Source organism: Musa acuminata, chromosome BXJ3-10, assembly GCF_036884655.1.
Source record: "Musa acuminata AAA Group cultivar baxijiao chromosome BXJ3-10, Cavendish_Baxijiao_AAA, whole genome shotgun sequence".
Taxonomy (NCBI): domain Eukaryota; kingdom Viridiplantae; phylum Streptophyta; class Magnoliopsida; order Zingiberales; family Musaceae; genus Musa; species Musa acuminata.
In genome coordinates this window covers 33,205,627-33,225,726 of record NC_088358.1, presented here as the reverse complement: position 1 = coordinate 33,225,726, position 20,100 = coordinate 33,205,627, and the positions used below count along the sequence as shown (strand labels likewise).

Here is a 20,100-nt window from a genome sequence, read left to right as displayed (position 1 = left end):
TGTTGTCTGTAAAGCTTAACATGAATTGATTGAGAGATATCAAGTCTGGAATTACAGCATTACTAGAGGAGATTTAGACAATAAACCATGTCTCAAAGCAGTAGTTTTATTGCTTTAGGAAATACAATCAAGCAGCCAATTGGGATCAACCGTGGACTGTAACAGCATTTCCATGAAGCCATCAGCTATGCGATGCGGTGCTTCTAAACCGTGTAATGCTGTTGGATGGAGTCGATGTCAAGCCCCTTCAACTTGACCACTGATTCCACATGACCTTTGAGAGTGTGCAGCTCTCTCAGCCTGGCAAAGCAACCAAGAAGCGCAAGATCAAGATCAATTCCTCTTGTTCGTTGGCTTCTATTCACAGATATGATAGCAGCTGATGGCACATTACCTCGCGATCTCAGCTCGTCGTTTGGCCTTCTCAGCGATCTCGGAGAGCTCGCGGTAGCTGCTCTTGTCGGAGAATAGGTTTGTCGTCTCAGGAGGCTGGAGGCCGTGCAGTGTTCGCTGAGCGATTGCCCACTGAGCTTCCCTCTCCTCTCTTCCATAATCCTTCTTCGTGGTGAAGGCAGTCTGACACAGCAAACAGATTAGCAGCAATCGACGAGATGATCATAAACCTGATATAGGTGAGGGATGAGCTCTACCCTCCGCTCAAACAGGGAGTCCCAGGCCTTTCCACTTAGAATGTAGCGTATCGAGAACTTAATCCAGTCGAGTGGGATGAAGGTGATGAAGCTGTAGAGCCATATGATTCCCGCCCATCCCCACCCACAGCCTTTGATCTTTGCAAAGCCCCAGTTGGCGTAAACAGCTATCAGAGTCGCAACCTGGTGATTCAAAATGATGATGATTCTGTCATGATTCTTGATCGCCACGAAGAACTTGTCCGGAGGGAATTGGGGAGACGTACCAGTTGAGCTACCACAAAGGCACCGCACAGTAGATGTCCGGGGCGTTCGAGGAAGGACCAACTGCGAGAGCGGGTGACAAAGATGAGGGCCTGGCTGATGATGCTGACTTGCAGGTACAGAGCCGTCATCATCTCGTGGTCTCTCTCTCTCAGCGATCGAACATGGAACTTATCCTGCATCATCAACACCCATGGTGCAGTCATGGAGGAAACCTCGTTGTAACAGTCACACTGTGCCACGAATCAACATACCGAGAAGAAGTCGGTCTCTTTCATGGCCCAGAAGAAGAGGACAGTCATCAAGGCCAAGTAAGTCCCCAGCACGATGCCGGTGGCAAATATCTCTTTCAGCTTCCAACTGTCCGGCAATGGAGATGGCTTCACACGGTCTTTGGAGATCGTCATGATGGTTCCTATTTCTCAATCACGGATTCAGATTAGAAGCTATGAGTTGCAGACGTAAAAGTACATAGATTTTAGCAGGTGAGAGTGGTCACCGTCATTGAGTATGGCAATGATCAGAACCATGAAGGGGGAGAAGTCGAATTTCCATATCAGCGCAATAAGCATGAAACCAAGCTGCGGAGGTTTGAAGTGAAAGCTTTTAGCGGAATCGAAAATTCCTACTTTTGAGATCATCCAAAACACTGGTTTAGAACTTACTACGATACGAATGGTAATCGAAACAGCGTAGATCTGTCAGTGTGCAGAGAATGAGGAGGATACTATATTAGCCAGCTGAAACCGAAACACGAGTCGAAGGAATGGATGAATTGATCTTACCGTATAGTTCTTCATCCTCTGGAAGATGGCTCTGCTGGTGAGAACTGCACTGATGATGACACTGAGGCCAGGTTCAGTAAGAACGATGTCGGAAGCACTTCTTGCTGCATCCGTGGCATCAGAAACCGCGATACCTATGTCAGCCTTCTTCAGGGCCGGAGCATCGTTCACGCCGTCTCCTGTCATCCCACATATGTGCTTCCTTTCTTGCAACTTCCTCACGATTTCGTACTTGTGCTCTGTTCCAAGGAACACCCCCACATGACACTGCTACGGTGCTGCAGAGATCACTAGTAGTGGTTTGGAGTGCATGCGGCAGGAGCTAACCTGGGAAAACTCCTGCAAATCCATCAGCCTTCTCGATCAATTCGTCCACCGGAAGTGCAGCGAGCGTCTCATCATTGTGCTGCCCGAGCAGTGAAGAGGAAGGATACATGTTGGTGCCCATCCCAAGCCTTCGCCCTGTCTCCTTCGCTATCGCTAGTTGATCACCTGAAGAGCACACGAATCTTTCAGTCGAAGGTAAGCGTGGGGATCATGGTGCTTGAGAGATGGAGAGCAAACGAGTCAAAGTACCAGTGATCATCTTCACGTTGACGCCGAGGTCGAGAGCCTTCCGAATGGTCTCGGCGCTGTCATGCCTCGGGGGATCGAAGAGAGGCAGTAAGCCGACGAATTGCCATGGGCCACCATGACTCTCTCTGCTCCTCTCAGGAACTTCCTGCGACATAAGCATGATAATTGATGCAAGGAACAAGGAGAATGCGGTCGTAGCAAGAGAAGTCACAGACCTGTCTTGCCACGCCCAACGATCGAAGCCCGCGTTCTGCGAACTTGTCGATCACCGTGTGAACTCTTTTCCGGATGTCCTCCTTGCAGTTGCAGAGGTTCATGATCTGCATCGGTTGACCACACAAAGTCAGCAAACCATTCATGAACTCGGCTCGAAGTAGATTCAGGTGACAGAGTAGGACCTGCTCAGGAGCGCCTTTGCTGACACGATTCCAATTGCCGTCCTCATCAACGTAAGTCAGCGCTGTTCTCTTGTCAACAGGATTGAAGGGAAAGAAGTGCACTTCCCGGATTCCTGCTCTTGCCTGTGAAGCACCAAGAGATGAACTTGTGTTATGCGTTCAGGTGATATCCATAGTTCCAAGTAGGTGAAGAAAGCTGCTGTACCTCCTTTGGGTCTGAAAGCATGCCGACCATGGCAGCATCGATGGCGTCCTGATTCTCCGTCCTCGACGCTCTCGCGGCCAGTAAGACCACGTGATCTTTATCGACACCTTTCGCGAACACTTCGATCAGGCTTTTGTCGACGCTGAGCTTGTTGAGGGTGAGCGTGCCGGTTTTGTCGCTGCAGAGGACATCCATTCCAGCCATTTCCTCGATGGCAGTCATCCTCTTTGTGATGGCGCCTTGTTGGGACAGCTTATGCGACCCGATGGCCATGGTGACGGACAAGACGGTGGGCATGGCGATCGGAATTCCTCCGATCAGGAGGACCAACAGGTTGTCGATCCCATCCCGGTACGACCTGTGCTGGATCGGGTACATGACGATGATCTCGATGACGATGCCGATCGCGATGGAGCAGATGCAGAAGTTTCCGATGGATGTCAGGACCTTTTGGAAGTGGCCGACCTGGTTGGTGCTGTCCACCAGGTGAGCTGCCTTGCCGAAGAAGGAGTGCACGCCGGTGGCAATGACGACGGCCTCAATCTCGCCTTGCTTGCAAGTTGAACCGGAGTACACCTCGTCCCCGGGATTCTTCGTGACGGGGAGGGATTCTCCGGTGAGAGCAGACTGATCGATCTTCAACGGGTCTCCCTCGAGCAGGCGCGCGTCGGCCGGGATGATATCTCCCAGTTTGATGCTGATGATGTCTCCGGGCACCAGAATTGCGGCGTCCTGCTCGCACCAGGTGCCATCTCTGAGCACCTAAAGCCAAGAACCAGGTGCGGTGACCGTAAGAAACAGGATTCATCTTCCAAGGATCTCAATCTCGAGGCTTCTTCAGCCACCTCTGACCTTTGTTTTCGGAGCCAGACGAGCCATGAGAGCAGCGGCGGCGTTCCCGGCGTTGTTCTCTTCGATGAAGGATATGGTGGAGTTGATGACCAGCAGAATGACAATTCCGACGAAGTCTTCCCAGTCCGGGGGCTTCCCTCCACCGTTGGCGAGGGCAATGGCCATGATGGCAGCCATCTCCATGACCCATGAGAGGGGGTTCCACATGAACCCGAGAAACTTGAGGACTTTGCTTTCCTGTTACAGCCACATCCATCGAGCACTTGGATAAGCAACGAGCAGGTAACAGAGCAAGGTGAAATCACGAGCTTTTATCTAAAAAAAGGACCTTCTTCTCTTCGAGCTTGTTTTGCCCAAAGATCTGAATCCGGTTGGCTCCCTCCTCCGACGTCAGACCCTCTTTGGTACATTGGAGCTGCTCGAACACTTCTTCTATGGGAATTCTTTCCTGTGAAAGTCACACACTAGCAGAGTCAGACACCACCGAGCTGCAACTCCTTCGAAACAATCTGCTAAGAAGCTGCTGAGTGTAGCGAAAACAGCAGAGAAAGAGCAAGAGCAGGGGACAATCACAAAGAAGACGGTATCCGTTTAAGATCCGATTTAAAAGGGCCGGAAGAGATGGAAAAAAAAGAGTACCAATGACCATTTTCTTAGACTCAGAAGCTGCTTCTAAGCTCGAATGATTACAAGAAAGTGGTTCGACCACAGTCTCTTCTTGTTTGCTCGAGGAACAAAGAACAGGACACATGTTTCTTCTTTTTCTTATAGTTTACCGCATTAGTTGCAAGCACATAAAATGAAACCTGGCGCGAGTCAACTCTGTAGCTATTACTCCGAGAAGAATCGAAGAAAGTCGGCATGGATGAAGAGGAAAGCACGAGAAAACCATGACGAAGCAGATGCAGCAACAAGAAGGAGCAAAGTTAGCAGCAGCAGTGTTCGTGGTGGTGGCGACTCAATTACCAGATCAACAGCCTCGTTCCTGAGGTCCTCCAAGCTGGAAGCTTTGTCTCCGCCCATTTCCTCACCTCACCGCTCACGACCAATCGGTTCCAACAGGAGAGAGAGAGAGAGAGAATATAGGCTGCTCGAGACCTTTCCAAGCCACCATTTGTGTCGAGCACCGCCTCTTATACCCGAAAACGCAGCCTCGCCTCGGCCACCAGCGAAAAGATTGATCTCGCCTCGCCTCGCCTCGAGTCTGTTGTGTAAACCGGGGTCGACGCAGCCGGCCTCAGATATCCTTTGCGCACCTGTAGATCGCACGCGGGGACGTTACGCCTGTTGGTTTTGGTAATAGATAAAAGACTTGTGTAAGAGGACGACCGCGCAATCGCAAACTCGTATCACGTGCGGGTCCCTTTGTTTGACGAGTTTTAATACTCTTCTTGCTTGTGGAGACAGTGCTGACTTGTCGTCTCCTGACAAGGCGGGTAGGATATATATGATCACAATATGTGACTTAATTGTCTTATTTGAAGGAAAAAAAATTGTATATATTTGACTTTTTCAAAGATGGGCCCCCCACATCTTGTGTTTTTTATTGATATAAATTATTTCAAATAGTGAATTATTGTTGATGTATGTCCCATGATCTTTAAATTTATATCTTTTTATTCTAAGCTTCGACGGGCCTACTTTGACGAGCATGTATTATCTTAGATCTTGCGACAACAACATATTTAAGGTCATTATATTCATTTGACAAGTCATCATTTGTCGTTATTGATGGATGGTTGATAAAAAATTTATAATTAATTATTAGTTTTGATGGGTCCATATAATTTTATCCATTACGACGGTGACTCGTTCTTGTAACATCTTGATTCTTTTACTTTTCGATCAATGTGAAACTATATATATTTAATATAAAACTAATCTTATTTATCTTTTATTTAAATAAATTTAATTAGTTTATGAGTTATCTTGCATATCATAAGTTGTCATATGACAACATATTGAATATTCTGATTTAGTTTCCTAATTTACTTTGGAAGAAAAATTTAAAATAAAATTTAAAAAATTTAAATTATGATTGTGATTGAAGGCTTCAAAACCTAGTGGAAGATTTTATCAAGATTTATCTTTACAAGGATGAAAGCATATCAATCAAGAATATTATTATCTTCTTCTTCTTCGAAGAGAAAATCAAATTATATATTTAATTTAATATAATTATAAAATATTCACATTTATATATTTTTTTCTTAACTTGTACTTACCCTACATAAAGGGACTTAGAACACTAGAGATGAATCATTGAATTTTTATTTTTCTCTCTTTCTATCTTTTTATTATGAGAAAGAAATCTGTTGATGCATAATCAATATTATCCATCTCTTAATTAAATAATTTTGATTAGTTTAGGAGTTATTTTGTATATTATAAATTACCACATTATAATATACTGTATAATTCTAATATAGTTTCTAAGTTTAAGAAGAAAATATAAAAAGAACTTAAGAAAAATCAAACTATGATTGTGATCGACGAAGATTCTAAATCCTCATGAAAGATTTTATGAAAATTGATCTTAACAAGCATATTAATTGAGAATATTATCTTTTTGAAAGAAAGATCAAATCATATATTTGATTTGATATAATTATAATTTTTTTACTTTTTATATTTCCTTATACTTAGCTTATAAAAAGGGGTTTGAATATTGTAATAATTAAAGATGAATCAATCAATCATGTTCTTTTTGAGTTGTGGGAGGTCAATAGTTACTTTTTCCATTATTGATAGAAGATAAGATTTTTTCGAGAAAATCTCTCTAATCTGTTGAGAAAAATCATCCTTCCTAATCTGTATAAATAAAAGAGATACATATTAATGTATTCAAACTAAAGTTTCTTCAATAAAACTTTTCAATAATTGTTCTTATCTTTTATTCTTTCCATCAATTATATCATCCATGTGTGAAATGTGCAAAATTATAAGACCTTATACGAATTCGTTCCTTGAGCTAAAATGAGTTTGATAATTATATCAATTTTTAATTATCTTATAGTTATTATCCTTTTTTTTCTCTTTTTTTATCTGTCATAAAAAAAGCTCAAGTGTCTTTAATGACAAATAAAAGAACAAAAATATTTCCATCTTTTTTAAGATACAAACAATATCGACCCAATGGAGAGTTAACTATTTAATTTTAATATGACCGATCTATCTGTTGACCAAGAAGATAGAGGTTGAAGAACATGTTGACTTTTCCTCTTACCCACAGTCTGTGGCATTATAGTAACGGAGGAGAGGTTCAAGCAAAATAAAACCAAATCACTGTCTTGAGATGATCTGACAGTGAGATGGGTGAGATTTCTGTTGACTCTAAAGCATCGACACAATCAAATCCAGCTGATGATGTCTGAGGAGATCAATGAAAAAGGCTTTTCTATTGTTTAAGTGTTTTTTTTTTCTTTTTTTTGCTTTTATTTTCTCAGAAAAAAATCGTATAAAAAAATAACGCTAGATTAAAAGGATGTTTTCGCAAGCAAATCGTATGAACTGGATATATATTGTTTGTTTAATTGATGAAAGTGAAAGAGAAGTTTATGTCTCCATGATTGAATCTGAAATCTGTGAGTAAAAAATGTTAGTGCACATGATAAGGTTCACAATGTAATCTTTAGTCCCCGAAGAATTTGAATCTTGGCAATCAATTACGATAGAGTGACAAATTAATGTTGCCTTCATATATATAAATTGCTCTTCCACATATAAAATTGTGTATGATTGGAGACTTATAATCTTGTGGCTAATTGGTGCAGGTCCAACCGGACTTCCTATATGTGGTCATGGAAAGATTTGGACAAGGTTATAAGCCAAAGTCAAAAAAGAAAACAGAGAGAGAGAGAGAGAGAGAGAGAGTGCAATAATAACAACTGTACTCATTGTCATCAAATGCTGTTTCTTGCATTCATGCAAACATTGTTAGCAGAAGATTTATCATTGTAATGAATGGTCATCCACTATGCTATGCTTTCTCTTTCATGCCACCACTAATTTCAAATTAAAAAAATAATATGAGAAGGTTTATCTGACACAAATTCTGATGCCAAATGTAAATAGTCAACAGAGGAGTTGAGGATCAACAACTAATCCTGTAAATTTATATATTATAATCAAGAAGATAGTAGCGTAGATGAAGCGTAATTACATTTTGATTTGTTGACTTCGATTGGACTTGAAATGTTTATAAGGGATGATAGATTGATCTAAGTCAACGCATGACCTCAAGTTCTTTTCTAGTGCAGCTAATATACACCAGATAAATCAAAGCACGAGTTAGCTGACATGACCTCAAGTTCCTTCGTCTTTTTCTCTCTATGGATCGCGCAGATTCCACCAAGTTTCCATTCACTAGTTGTAGATAGATAGGTTTGTGAAGTTGGGAACACTATCGAAAATGATATTTAGCAAATCCACAGTGTGGTGGTTGACAACGTACCAAAGAGTGAACCAAAGTCTAACGCTATCCCTTATCTTTCATACATACTCGGAAAAACCCTAGCAACATTTACTTTGTTGAATGCGTGGGGCAGTCAACGCAAGAGAGAAGTTGGTCTTACTTGGTGTCCCAATTACTTGTTGAAAGGCATGGGTGCCTTTGTATTCTGAGAGTGTGTCATGTTGCAGATACAGAATAAAAAGAAAACCTCTTGTTTTTTTTCCTTTAATCAAATTATAAATATCAGTTGTTAAGAATACATCCTACGATGATCTGGGAAAACAGATGACGACCATATTTAAGGGTTCATCAATTCTTCTGATGAAGAACAAAATAAGAAAAAAAAATTAGGTCAAACATGTCCTCAAACCTAGAAAATGCTTTTGCTCTTGCAAATGACATGCATCCATGCTACATTTATCGGTTTCCAGGTCATGGAGTTGAATCCAGAGGTCCTCCAAGTCTGCAAGGCAAACAAGTCTCCTGGCGTCGGCAGTGGCAGTGGCCATCATGGCCTGTAGATATGATTTCTCCCATGTAATGTAATGTAATGTAATGTAATGAATCAGGACTTCTCTTTGTTCTTATCCACCCACCAAACCCTACATCGTTGGAGGACATCAAGATGTTCTACTGCAGAAGACTGCATACATAGAATGACTAATTATTAATGCTGCCAGGCAGCAAAACAAGGTCTTGGTTTGCGAGATCAACCTGCTGCAACCTCCACATAAATACCAGCCAATCTGTCGGCTCTTTCTTATTGGAGCTCCCATGAAGCACTGGTGGATTCCTCTCTGAGAGAACAATATATTTAGCATCAATCATTAATCCACTTGTCTCTCAGAATATTTTAAGCATGCATACTTACAATTCATTTACATCATGGTAGATGCTGAAGAAGATTTTTTTGCTTTCATGATATCATACGCTTACTGCATTTTGGTCGAATTTACACACAGAAGTCAACACATTCTATAGTTTCTTTTTCCACAAAGAATATGAAGTATCTCATCTGGCACTGTATTATAGGAGATTGATTAAGATTGGGCAGCCACTAGATTTTGTGGGTTATGGCTTTCACAAGTCGTCAGACCATAAAAAATATGTTTGACACGTTGTCGCATGCATGCATGCTTCGTTCAGGAAAAGGATGCTCGATCACTGTCGACACATATGCACCAATTACCCCTTAGAGAGAGAGAGAGATAGAGCATCGAATCTGACATGGGAGGCGGACTAATATCTTCAGGTGATCAGCTAAAATATCAATGCACTTTCTTCTCATTTTTCATGTTTTGGACAAATAACAGCACATATTCAAGAATATCTTAAAGACAATACCACTTGTGCACTTCATTCTAGAATCAGCAGGACAAGACAAATTATAGGAGAAGTAGGTAAACTACATTAGATTCATCTCAAGATAGAGTGGCATCAGTAGAACACCCAGCCTGCTTCTTTCATTGAGTTTGGCCTTTCATGTCAGAGGATTAGCACCACTTCGTACTCCATCAATCCACCTTCGAATAGATATTTCCATGACGGTAGCCATCGACAAGCTCTATCTTGACCGCTGACATGCCGTTTGGATTCGGGTAGAACGATGTGCAGATGATGCCAACACTATCCGTGGATTTCTGCATCGATTACATTTGACTGTTTGTGCCACAAGTTCTCTATACTTTCTTCGTCGCTATAATTTATATTGACATCTGCATCATCCATGAAATGCAACATGTATTTTTTCTTGCTTTTCGAGTCATTCCCTAGACTTTATGCATTCATTATTTTGGAATCATTCGATTTACTCCAAAAGACAAACATGGATTTCTCCAAGTTTTAGCATGGAAAATAGCAAATTTTGTCCAAGTATCCAAGAACAAAGTTACCCAAATTGTCACTAATATTAATATTCAGACAACACTATTTAACATGATAACATCACGATGATACCTTTCTCTTTTATATTTATATATATAGTTTTTAAGGTTACGTATGTGAGCTACAAATGAGTCATGTATAGTCGAGAAAATTACCTAACCACATCTGGAAACATTTTTATTACTCTTGATTCGAAAGCAAGGGATGATTATATATTGACATGACGCGCGACTATTCATAAAATTAATATGGATTAAACGAGTATCATTGTCAGATGCGAGTTTTCGCCAGCTAATGCATCTTCCTTGTAATATAGATTAGAAATGTTTACCAAATACCAATAGATTAACATGACCAATGCATCGAGCCAGCACAGTGGCAGGTGATGTAGAACATGCACTGGCCTCTCGCTTGAGTAATGTCGATGGGCATGTTTGTGACAGATGGTCAAGTCAGGCAGGTTAATTCCATTGTAAGAACCCTAATCCCAAAGTGAACAAGTTAGATTTATTTTTGAGAAGAAATAGAGGTAATCGAAACGAATTGACAAGAGATATGCTTCTGCTCGTCTGCTCTGATTGACCTTTCCACCACTCCTGCGGATTACAATGAGCTCAACAAGAAAAAGGTAGTATTTGATGTAGATTAAAACTCCCTGACATCGGGGAAAGTTAGACATGCAGGCTTCGAAATTTAAAGAAGGATTATGATGCTATTGATTGATCACAGAGAGGCCATTTGATCATGTGAAGGGGGAAGAAATCTTGTTTTGACATGGAATTGGAAATCTTCTTCACGTTGCATTATTCCTTTGACTTCCTTTCGATCATACTAGTTAGATAAGAAACTAGCTGGAATGCACCACAACATTTCTGAAGTCAAATTATTTTGCCCAAGATGATCTCATATTTATCAGCTAAAGTGCATTGTCGAACTTCAAGTTTGAGATACGAATGGCTAAAGTCAAGTGGAAGTGTATATCTTTGGAGGCGTGGAGTCGAACAAATGAACTCCACCTTGTTCTTAGCATACATGAGCTTCACTGTGGTACACACAAATCCTTTGTTTGTCTTGGAGAACAAGTGACTCTTCTCCGGTGCACTTATAAGGAAATCACTGCATAAAAGAAATCATGCTTTTTGTAAGATTGATCATGAGGATTCACCATCCTTTATTTTGAAATATGCTAAAATATTCTTAGTTTACATCCAAAGTTATTCAAATTGAACTCTTAAATTTTATAATAAGATTGATCACTAAGCTTATGGTAAGAATTTGAATAAGGTTAGCAATAATTGTAATTTTGTTAAAAACCACACTACTCGATCTAATGGTGGATTCATTGGGCCCTCTTGACCTAAAAGAAAGAATGGCTCACCTCATCTCATCTCTCGGACAATGCCAAGGGGACATCATTCTCTGATGTATAAACCCACCCACCACTATATTGGAACGAACCTCTTAGAGAGAGCAGAACCTTATCTTGCATTGTTCTTGTACTTACACAACACAGTAGGCAGGCAGTGGTCATCATTTAGAACAGGTTGAATAAAGAATAAATAAAATAATAATATATATGTACATATATTTCAAGTGAGTACTTGTAATTAATTGTTAAGTTAAATTGGATGTCAGATTTATATGCGTTATTGGATGTATTTATATTTAAAGGTCTCTTCTCGGGTCGAAGAAACAAGGAAAAAGAATAATATCTTAAAAATAGACGGTCCAGATCAAACGCCAGGCCCGATTCGTGACACGACAGGACGCACACGAGGCATCAGCTAAATTGAAATCCAACACCTCGTATCTATCTCGTATTTACCTAAAAGCCATGTGCCTAACTGACAAAGCCAACCTGCTAAGTGGTATTGTCGATATTTCATTCAATGCTAGACCTGTTATATTGTGTTAATAAGCCAGTAAATCCGCCGACCGGCCCTTCGTCGACACACGTTTTACCTGCACGTATGATCGATGCACCTTGCGGGACCCAAGTCATGTCGTTCGATGGCTAACCGAGAAACAGGTACGAAAAGTATTTTACGACAGTGGTCTCCACTTTGCGTGGCACGCAGACAGAGCATAGAAGCTTGCAAGAGGAGGGAAGGAAAGGGGGAGAGAAAGCGGAGCATCGGATGCCGTTCAGTTCAAAAGCTGGGATGCCTCTACTCCAATAATGGCGACGGCTCCAGCGTCCCTACGGGCTCCTCGTCCTCCTCGCCTGTAGCCCTAACCGTAGCCCCACAAATCTCCCTCCCATCTCCTCGCCGCCGGGCCCTCCCTCCTTCTCTCGCTCCTCTTCTTCATCCTCCACCGCGATGCCGCGAGAGGCCCCGCCGCCGCCGCCAGTGATCGGTAAGGCCGGGAGGTACACCGTGTTCATCACCCCGCCGCGCGCCCCCAAACCCTCCGATGCTCCGAGCGTGAATCCGCAGGCCGCCAGCCCTGTAAAGGTGGCTCCTTTGCCGCGGAAGGCTACCCCTTCGCCACCACCTCCGCCTCCGGTGCAGGTTCCACCCATGCAGTTCGAGAAGCCGTCGACCAAGTCATCGGGATCCGTGTTCGGGTTCCTCTGGGACGCCATCGCCAAAGTCCAAGATGGTACCTTCTCTGAGATTTTAGCTTCTTGTTTCTGAGGGTATTTGCTGGTCTTTCTTCTGAGCTTGGTGGGATCGAGGTTTGATTCCTTCGTTTCTGGTTTCTAGCGCATTCCAGCCTCGATGAGTACTTGGCGGACTGGTTCGGGTTGAACCAGTCCAAGTATCAGTGGGCGTTGAACGATTACTACGAGAACAACGGAAAGGTTGGTGACATTTTCCGATCCTTTCGGTGTTGTCGGGCTTCCTTTCTCTTTGATTACATTCTTCAGCTTGGATTAGGCTGAAATTTTTCTTCTTATACTTCTGAATTCCAGCTTGCAATTGGTTCCTTATTTGTTTAGGCTTCGATGGTTCTGTTTGCACTTGGATTTCAAGAAGAGTGGCATTTCCTTCTGAAGTGTCAAAGTTAAACGACGTTAGCTTGAAAAGATATTTGTGCAGAGCAAGAGATCGGAAAAACAAGTATATAATTTTGACTTGTCATGTTGTGTTTTGGCAAAAACTCGCAGTAGGATACTCACAAGAATCTTAGTTGTAAATAAATGGGACTTCTAGACGCATGTTTATTATATATGAACGTATTCTTTCCTTACCTTCCTTGCCTGAGTTTGACGATGATGGCAAGAAGGTTGGAGAGTGGGTGGATGGATTGGGTGGGTTGACTTTGGTTGTCTGTTTTAAGGACTGGTAAAAAACTTTGGCGCCAATTAAAGTATAGTTTTGGGTGTAATTAGCAATGTTTATTTAAGTGGAGAAAAGTGTTAGAAAAGGGCTGGTTTGAGTTGATAGGAAAATTTGAACTTTTATGGTCATATTAAGATATGTTCTGCTGACAATTGAACTGTGTATCCCTTTATTCTGCTTTAAGCTATTCTTTGATTTGTGTTGAATGAATTTGCTTTCTGCATATTAGAAATTTGAGGGTGAAAATGAAAAGCTTAGGAGACTCGTAGAGTCTTTTTGTTTGCATAGCAAACAAAGCTGCAACAAAGTGATTACTTTAGAATCAGAACTTATGACTCTTTTCATCACAAACATTGACTGATGTAGATTGATAGTGAATTGTGGTTGTTTGGTCATTAGAAAGGCTATCTGATGGCGAAATTCTCTGTTGTGAAATAAGATAACAATGTTATAAGGTGCCAAACACATCAGATGAGCATCTCCTGAGCATAAAATGGAAGCAGAATACCCACCTTTTTTAAGATCATGTTCTCAACTTTTTGATGTATTAATTGTTTTTTTATTAAAGGCATCCCATGAATTAAAATGCAAGTTGTTGTCTCCCATTGTTTAGCCCAATGGTTGTGACATGTCTCCCTTGTTGATTGTTCGTCTTTGATCCCATATATGTGCTTAGGTGTGCCATTTAAAAATAAATGCAAGTTGATTTTTCACAAATTATTAACTGCAGGAGAAGGAAAGTGGTAAAGGTGGTAAACCAAAGGATCTTGTTAGCAAAGAGCAAGCTCTCTGATAGGTTAATAAATAGGTAAGCTCATGTCTCCATTTCTTTCATTCTGTTGATTCCTTATGAATCTATTTTGTCCATCTTCATTGCAGCAACCCTTTTCCAACATTGTGTGGAGATTATGAAAACAAAGGCATATCTCATCAAATGCCTTCTGTACGTCTGAGGTTGATTTTATGCATGTCTGCTAATGACTAACGGGTGTTGCAGTATAATGTCATCAAGCTGATTATGTATATGGGAGCCAACCAAAGAGGCTTAGGTTTACAGCAAATGCATGTGCCACCAGTTCAAAATTTTCACCTGTTAAGCATGCTTGCTTTTGCTCTTTGTAAACCAGTATCGAAGTCGTCTTGTAAAAGCATTATGTTGTAAAGCATAATGCTTTACCCACGTCCTTGTAAATGTATGGAAGTTGTTCGCATGTCAAACTTACTTTATTAATGTCTATGTCGCTTTCCATTAGTTTACTATTATCATCTGGTTCATTCTTCTGGAGTTTCAAGCATGGTGGTTCTTTCACGTAGATCAGCATTAACAATTAATCAGGAAGCAATAGGGGTTTGACTGCCAGCTACTGCTGTTTCAGTTGCATCGTTCCATTGTGAAGAATGGCTGGTGTAAAATCTTTAATGTCAAGAGGCCCATTTTGATCTAAGGGTATCTAACGATTCTTTCAGTTTATAGTAAGTGGCAAATTCTTCCGATAGTTCTGCATTATATTGGATATCTGCAAACTCTTTCAGCTTTGTGAACTCAGTTGTTCATGTTCTAGTGTTATGCCTTTATATGTCATTTTCTTTGAGTTTCTAGCACTGTATTGGATATGTACAAACTCTTTCAGCTTTATGAATATCCAATAAACATTAGCTAATAATTCATGTGTTCCAGCAGCTACATTGGTGATTAATAAAATCAATGAAATCAGAAGGCAGTTCTTTCGGCATGAGTTTGACAAAGAAAGAGGTGGCCAGTTTCTTGCCAATTGAAGAGCTTGGTAGTCGGTTTCTATTAGTATCTTGAGACCAAAAGTTTATGTTCAATTGTCACAGATGATATGTTCCTTAGAGAATTCACTCACAATAACATGAAATAGAAATAAATCCTGCATCTTCAATGTAAAAAGAAGAAAATGTAGACAACATTCAATGTGTAAGGGAATTTGTGTGATGAACACTCATGATGTTGCTGGTGCTACTTGTATTGTGCATGACTTTTGCTTTCAAAATGTTCTATATAAAAGTGGAGTGGACAATCTTTTAGTTGAAGATTGGTCAGTGTGATGTGTGTTCATACTTTAGTCTTCTTCTATGGTATGTACGATCTAGGAATGCTGATACAAAACTAATGCTGCCAGCTTTTGCAGGTTATGTTTGTCTTCTTGTATGCAGTTCTTTAGGGCCTTTCATGATTTCATCTGCTCTTCCTTTATTGTCTTAAAAATAAGGATATTGATTAAAATTGAAAGCCAGATAGCTTTCCTATAGCTTAAATTAGGCTTGGTTTTAGCTCATCCCAACTCTAATTTAGTTCCAACAGGAATCAGAATCGATTCGATTCCTTGAAAATTGGAATCAAAATCAGTTCAAAGAAATGCACCATTGGATCACCAGAAATCTACTGATCATTCGTTTGTTACAAATATTATTCACAAATGATGTTACTTATCCCAAAAGATTGGGAGGTAAAACCTTTCTAAGCTCACTGGTGTGTGTGAATCACATGAATTCTTGCAATACATTGGGATTCAGAGGAAAGAAGAAACAGAGTAAGGAAGAAAGCAAATCGGAACAATTAGATGAGAAGAGAACACACTACGATCTACTGCTGCCTGTGACACTTCCTCTGCTGTTTGAGCCTTCCACTGCCCCAAAACTCCATGGACTTTGGCTCGAAGCACTTGAGGAAGGCATGGCGATGATCTCTTCTTCCTCTTCCAGCATCCTTACGACACTGTTCATCGAAGGTCTGCTTTCAGGGTGGTGCTGCACACACAGCAGTGCCACTCTGCACATCGTCCTGGCCTTGTCCTGGTACTTGTACTCCACTCCAGAATCCGCAATCACGCTCTCCAGATCTCCTTGCTCATGCTTCTGCCATGCCCATCTGGGGTACCACTCCTGTCTCTCCCCTCGCCGGACGTCGAGGTTTCTCCTCCTCCCCAGGATCTCGAACAGAACCATCCCAAAGCTGTACACGTCGCACTTGTGAGTCACCGGCATTGGCATCCACAGCTCCGGGGCAGCGTATCCCGGCGTCCCCCTGGCTCCGGTCAGCGTGACGGGGATGTCGCCACGGTCGCACAGTTTGGCCAACCCGAGGTCGGAGACCCTCGGGGTGAAGTCCGCGTCGAGAAGTATGTTTCCAGGCTTGATGTCGTAGTGCACTACCGACCGCTCGTGCTCCTCGTGCAGGTATCGGATCGCCTTGGCCGCCCCAATTGCGATCTCCCGTAGCTTTCCCCACTCGATCCTGTCGTTGTGGTTGAACAGGTACTGATCCAGCGACCCCTTCTCCATGTACTCGTAGACCAATGCTTTGGTTATCTTGTCGAAGCAGAATCCGTAGAGCCTCACCAGATTGGCATGGGAAGTTCTGCAGATGGTGCCGATTTCCGCCATGAACTGCTCCTCAGTTCTCTTATCCGAGGTCGTGGTTCCATGGAGGACCTTCACCGCCACCTTCACTCCATTGGGGAACCGACCTCTGTAGACCACTCCGAAACCTCCTGAGCCAAGTTTCTCTGCGTAGTTATTGGTGAAGTGCACCAGATGATGAGGGGTAAACCTCACGGGCCTCTCCTTCTCGATGTCTTCAAGGAACTTGTAGATGGGCTCCATGTCTACGGTCACGTCCTTCCTCAAGGTAGAGCCATGGGAACTAGTTGCGCTGACGGTGGGTAGTTGCTCTTCTGCAGAGACCGACTGCTGTTTGGTTTTCTCCACACATTTTATGATTAGAATGGCTATGACAATGAGTGCTGCTCCTCCTGCGATTATGCCGGCTGCAAAATTCGAAGGCAATGTCGATAGTGCGAGAAATCAACAGTGGAAGGTTGGCATGAACTGTAGCAATTGTTGGCTTACTGGTGGCAAGAACAGTGACCGCAGGAGAGACTTTGTTGTAGGTTGATGAGTCCGAAGTCGACATCTGACCTGATCAAGTGATACCAAAGTCAAGAGAGGACAGGCACGTATGAGAAGATCTCTTAATCTTAATCTTGTTGTTTTAGTCCTTTCAAATTCTTCATGGTTTGTGACCGAATTGATCTAAGCAATGACATGAACTCATTTTGCTCATCTTTTCAGCTAAGCTATATTGATCTTCCTCTCGCTCAACCAATCTCAAACACCAAGAACCAAAACCATCATGCAGTGTGGATGCTTGACTTTAAGACCTCAATTGTTTTAGGTTCTTTAAATGAAAGTTTCAAATCAAATCCATCAACTTAGTTCCTGAATTTGGCTGATAACTAAAATTGGATGGTGTGCTGATGAACTCGAAGCATGACAAATTAGCCAGTTGGAATCTCTGTTTTTGTTGGTTGACTAGAAAGACTGCTTCACTCGGAAGAGAACAAGAAGGATTCACCGAAAGCATGGTTGAAGGGTGACTACTCTGTAGCAATATGTTCTCATAAACTGTATCTATGAGCCCTGTCAAGAAATTTCTCACATCAATGTACCAGAAAACAATTTTGGTCAACTAGATAGCCAAAAGGGCCTTGAACAGTGGTGCACTGTGATCAAGGCTCTACAAAATTTTTGTTCCATATACATTTATTTAGGAATTGATGCCCCAACAGCAGCTGTTCTAACTTTTCCTCTGGTAAATTTAGCCTATAAATTTTCTACTTGAAGAGGATTAACAATTGGAATCTAAATCCCAAATGAAAAAGGGAAAAGACCCATCATCTCTTGGATGAACAGCATGGCACAGAAACCTATTCTACAAGAAGAGGGAGAAAAGAAGATCGTACTTACCTCTTCTTTGTGCCGTCTTCTTCTTCCTCAGAGATGCGTACGCAGATGCCAGAGCTCATGGAAGAAGAAGAGGAAGCATTCAACAGGAGTCGTAGGCATTGTTTGGGATTAGTTGAGACGTGCAAACATAGACGAGACCATCTCACAGCTGGACACTACGTACGGACTTGTATGGATGGGAGGAGCACTCCGAAGTCAACCGTTCCTTTCCCGAAGCCAAAAGCTTGCATCGAAACGTACTATACGGATCGTATAGGAGTTTGCTGCCGTCCTCTTTCGTGGGACGGGCAGAACAATAGGAAGTCACGGAAGCAGTGCCTCTTGGGCGATAGAATAATAGGGTCGAAAGCTGCGAGGTATCAGCTCTCGTGGCAAATCACATGGTTTCTGACCGTCTCCACACACAGAAAATCATCGCGCACTTCATCAAACTCGTAGGCAATTTTTGTAGGTTGTGCATCCATCCTGAAAGATCAACCACATAAAAAAATGGCTCGAGGATCGGCATTTCTCCATCAGATTTGTTAGATTAATCGTGTTTTGCACGTCTTTGAGAGGAGTAATTCACCGGACGTCCTCTGAAATGGATGCCTCACCTGTTGCTTTCCCATTCCTTTTCCTTCTCTCGATGGCTCGGTGAAAGCAATTCTATTAAGATATGAACAAGTAACAGGTGGCTTTTGACTTTTCTCGCTAACGAAAGGAGTTGGGAAGAGATACACGGAACGTACGGCACTGTGCTCTTCTGACAATTAGGCCATGGATTGCGAAGATATCTGGCACGAGATCCATAGTGCAATCTCTTCTGCAACCAAACTCCATTTGACTTGTTTAGTTGTTTTCTTAACGAAAACATCTATATTGCTTCAAGGATCGAGTGCAGAAGGCTGAGCGTGCCGATCATCCGTAGCGTACAAAAAGTGGAAACTATGGGATCGATAAAAAAAAAGCAACAGCTTTGAAACCAAATTAAATTATGATGGTTCTTGAAACGATGATTGTGATAGTGATATTGGCTTCGTTGCTACAAGTGATGATGGCCCCATCCGAAAGTTGAAGACCCTGCTGTGGCTTTGCCTCTTCAGCCATGGAGTCTCATCGATGCATGGCAGGCAGCAGGCAGCGGGCTGAAAAGGTCATCACTGCACTACTCATGCTGATAGTAAAGATCATGTGCAGAGGACCACCGTGTGTCTCGGTCACGAAAGCAGCAGTGACACTTCACCAGCCCCCGGGGGAAGGAGCGTGACGACGCGCATTACGGCCGGGAGAGGACACCAGAGAGTGAGAGGCATCGCCCGATGCGTCGACGCGCGGAGGCGCTCGTCCACAGCTTTTGCCGTGCGTATCTTCAGCTCTTCCCTTCCCCGTGCTTGTGGCTGTCCCTTTACAGATAATAGTAATAGTTGCAGTGTAGCGGTAATGATGGTGACAATGATAAGGACATTGTAACGTTGGTAATATAACCAAAGTTATGCCGATGATAATAGTAGCGATGGTGTCAGTGACGGCAACATCAAAGATATAGTACTGCCAATGTCCCGATGATGAAGGGAGGGAGATTGAGGATTTTCCCTCTATCTCCCTCCCTTATTAAGATGTTCTCTCTCTCCCTTCATCTATTAAGATGTTCCCTCTCCTATTTATACAAATTAGGAGGAAGGATTTTCCTAACAGAATAGAGGATTTTCCTCAACAGAATGAGAAATTTCCTCATATAGTTAGGAAAATCTTATCTTCTATCATGCCCCCGCAAGATGGTACTCCTGACAAGGATACCAATCTTGGATCGATGCAAAGAATTGTTTACAAGCGAGAGGCTTCATGAGTAAGATAAGTGTAGATCGCTGCTGCTGCTGTGATTGCTGTTGCTGTGATGGCACAGGCGTTCCCTTCATTCTCCTTAAGTCTGCCGAATGTTGACAGATCAGCGAAGACTACCGCGACCACGGAGCCTCTTAGGAATGCAACGGCGT

The 20,100-nt window shown here is 42.3% G+C and overlaps 3 protein-coding genes across 7 annotated transcripts; 1 reads left to right on the top strand and 2 right to left on the bottom strand.

Moving 5' to 3' along the window:
* Positions 1–88: 88 nt before the first annotated feature.
* On the bottom strand, positions 89–4,958 carry LOC135651242 (plasma membrane ATPase-like). Its single transcript, XM_065171189.1, has 16 exons — positions 4,697–4,958; positions 4,059–4,178; positions 3,731–3,967; positions 2,879–3,640; positions 2,674–2,796; positions 2,491–2,595; positions 2,276–2,420; positions 2,027–2,191; positions 1,700–1,938; positions 1,580–1,612; positions 1,414–1,495; positions 1,169–1,329; positions 917–1,090; positions 651–833; positions 395–576; positions 89–300 (listed from the first exon to the last, which is right to left on the bottom strand). The coding sequence occupies exons 1-16, from the start codon at positions 4,751–4,753 to the stop codon at positions 204–206; spliced, it is 2,865 nt and encodes a 954-aa protein (XP_065027261.1). The 5' UTR covers positions 4,754–4,958; the 3' UTR covers positions 89–203.
* Positions 4,959–12,142: 7,184 nt separating this feature from the next.
* LOC135581316 (anther-specific proline-rich protein APG-like) lies at positions 12,143–15,325 on the top strand. 4 transcript variants are annotated; one of them, XR_010501649.1, is made up of 5 exons: positions 12,143–12,671; positions 12,776–12,873; positions 13,012–13,132; positions 14,085–14,162; positions 14,234–14,617. XR_010501649.1 is itself a non-coding variant. In XM_065170507.1 (4 exons), the coding sequence occupies exons 1-3, from the start codon at positions 12,389–12,391 to the stop codon at positions 14,145–14,147; spliced, it is 444 nt and encodes a 147-aa protein (XP_065026579.1). In that variant the 5' UTR covers positions 12,145–12,388; the 3' UTR covers positions 14,148–14,162; positions 15,033–15,325. The 4 variants fall into 4 exon arrangements, 3 of the variants coding, with proteins under 3 accessions (XP_065026579.1, XP_065026580.1, XP_065026578.1); XM_065170507.1 differs by lacking the exons at positions 13,012–13,132; positions 14,234–14,617 and adding an exon at positions 15,033–15,325 and having other exon boundaries at positions 12,145–12,671; XM_065170508.1 differs by lacking the exons at positions 13,012–13,132; positions 14,234–14,617 and adding an exon at positions 15,036–15,324 and having other exon boundaries at positions 12,145–12,671.
* Positions 15,326–15,742: 417 nt separating this feature from the next.
* LOC135651061 (rust resistance kinase Lr10-like) lies at positions 15,743–18,580 on the bottom strand. Of its 2 annotated transcripts, none has more exons than XM_065170851.1 (3): positions 18,125–18,580; positions 17,228–17,797; positions 15,743–17,145 (listed from the first exon to the last, which is right to left on the bottom strand). In XM_065170851.1, the coding sequence occupies exons 2-3, from the start codon at positions 17,289–17,291 to the stop codon at positions 15,956–15,958; spliced, it is 1,254 nt and encodes a 417-aa protein (XP_065026923.1). In that variant the 5' UTR covers positions 17,292–17,797; positions 18,125–18,580; the 3' UTR covers positions 15,743–15,955. The 2 variants fall into 2 exon arrangements, with proteins under 2 accessions (XP_065026923.1, XP_065026922.1); XM_065170850.1 differs by having other exon boundaries at positions 17,228–17,296.
* Between the last annotated feature and the right edge of the window lie 1,520 nt (positions 18,581–20,100).

Coding starts and splice junctions, on each gene's coding strand:
- LOC135651061 (XM_065170851.1), bottom strand. CDS start 17,291: ATGTCGACTTCGGACTCATCAACCTACAACAAAGTCTCTCCTGCGGTC. Junction 17,146..17,227: donor GGTCACTGTTCTTGCCACCA/GTAAGCCAACAA, acceptor CGAATTTTGCAG/CCGGCATAATCGCAGGAGGA.
- LOC135581316 (XM_065170507.1), top strand. CDS start 12,389: ATGCCGCGAGAGGCCCCGCCGCCGCCGCCAGTGATCGGTAAGGCCGGG. Junction 12,672..12,775: donor CATCGCCAAAGTCCAAGATG/GTACCTTCTCTG, acceptor TCTGGTTTCTAG/CGCATTCCAGCCTCGATGAG. Junction 12,874..14,084: donor ACTACGAGAACAACGGAAAG/GTTGGTGACATT, acceptor TATTAACTGCAG/GAGAAGGAAAGTGGTAAAGG.
- LOC135651242 (XM_065171189.1), bottom strand. CDS start 4,753: ATGGGCGGAGACAAAGCTTCCAGCTTGGAGGACCTCAGGAACGAGGCT. Junction 1,939..2,026: donor ATTTGCAGGAGTTTTCCCAG/GTTAGCTCCTGC, acceptor TCCTTGGAACAG/AGCACAAGTACGAAATCGTG. Junction 1,330..1,413: donor CATTGCCATACTCAATGACG/GTGACCACTCTC, acceptor ATTGAGAAATAG/GAACCATCATGACGATCTCC.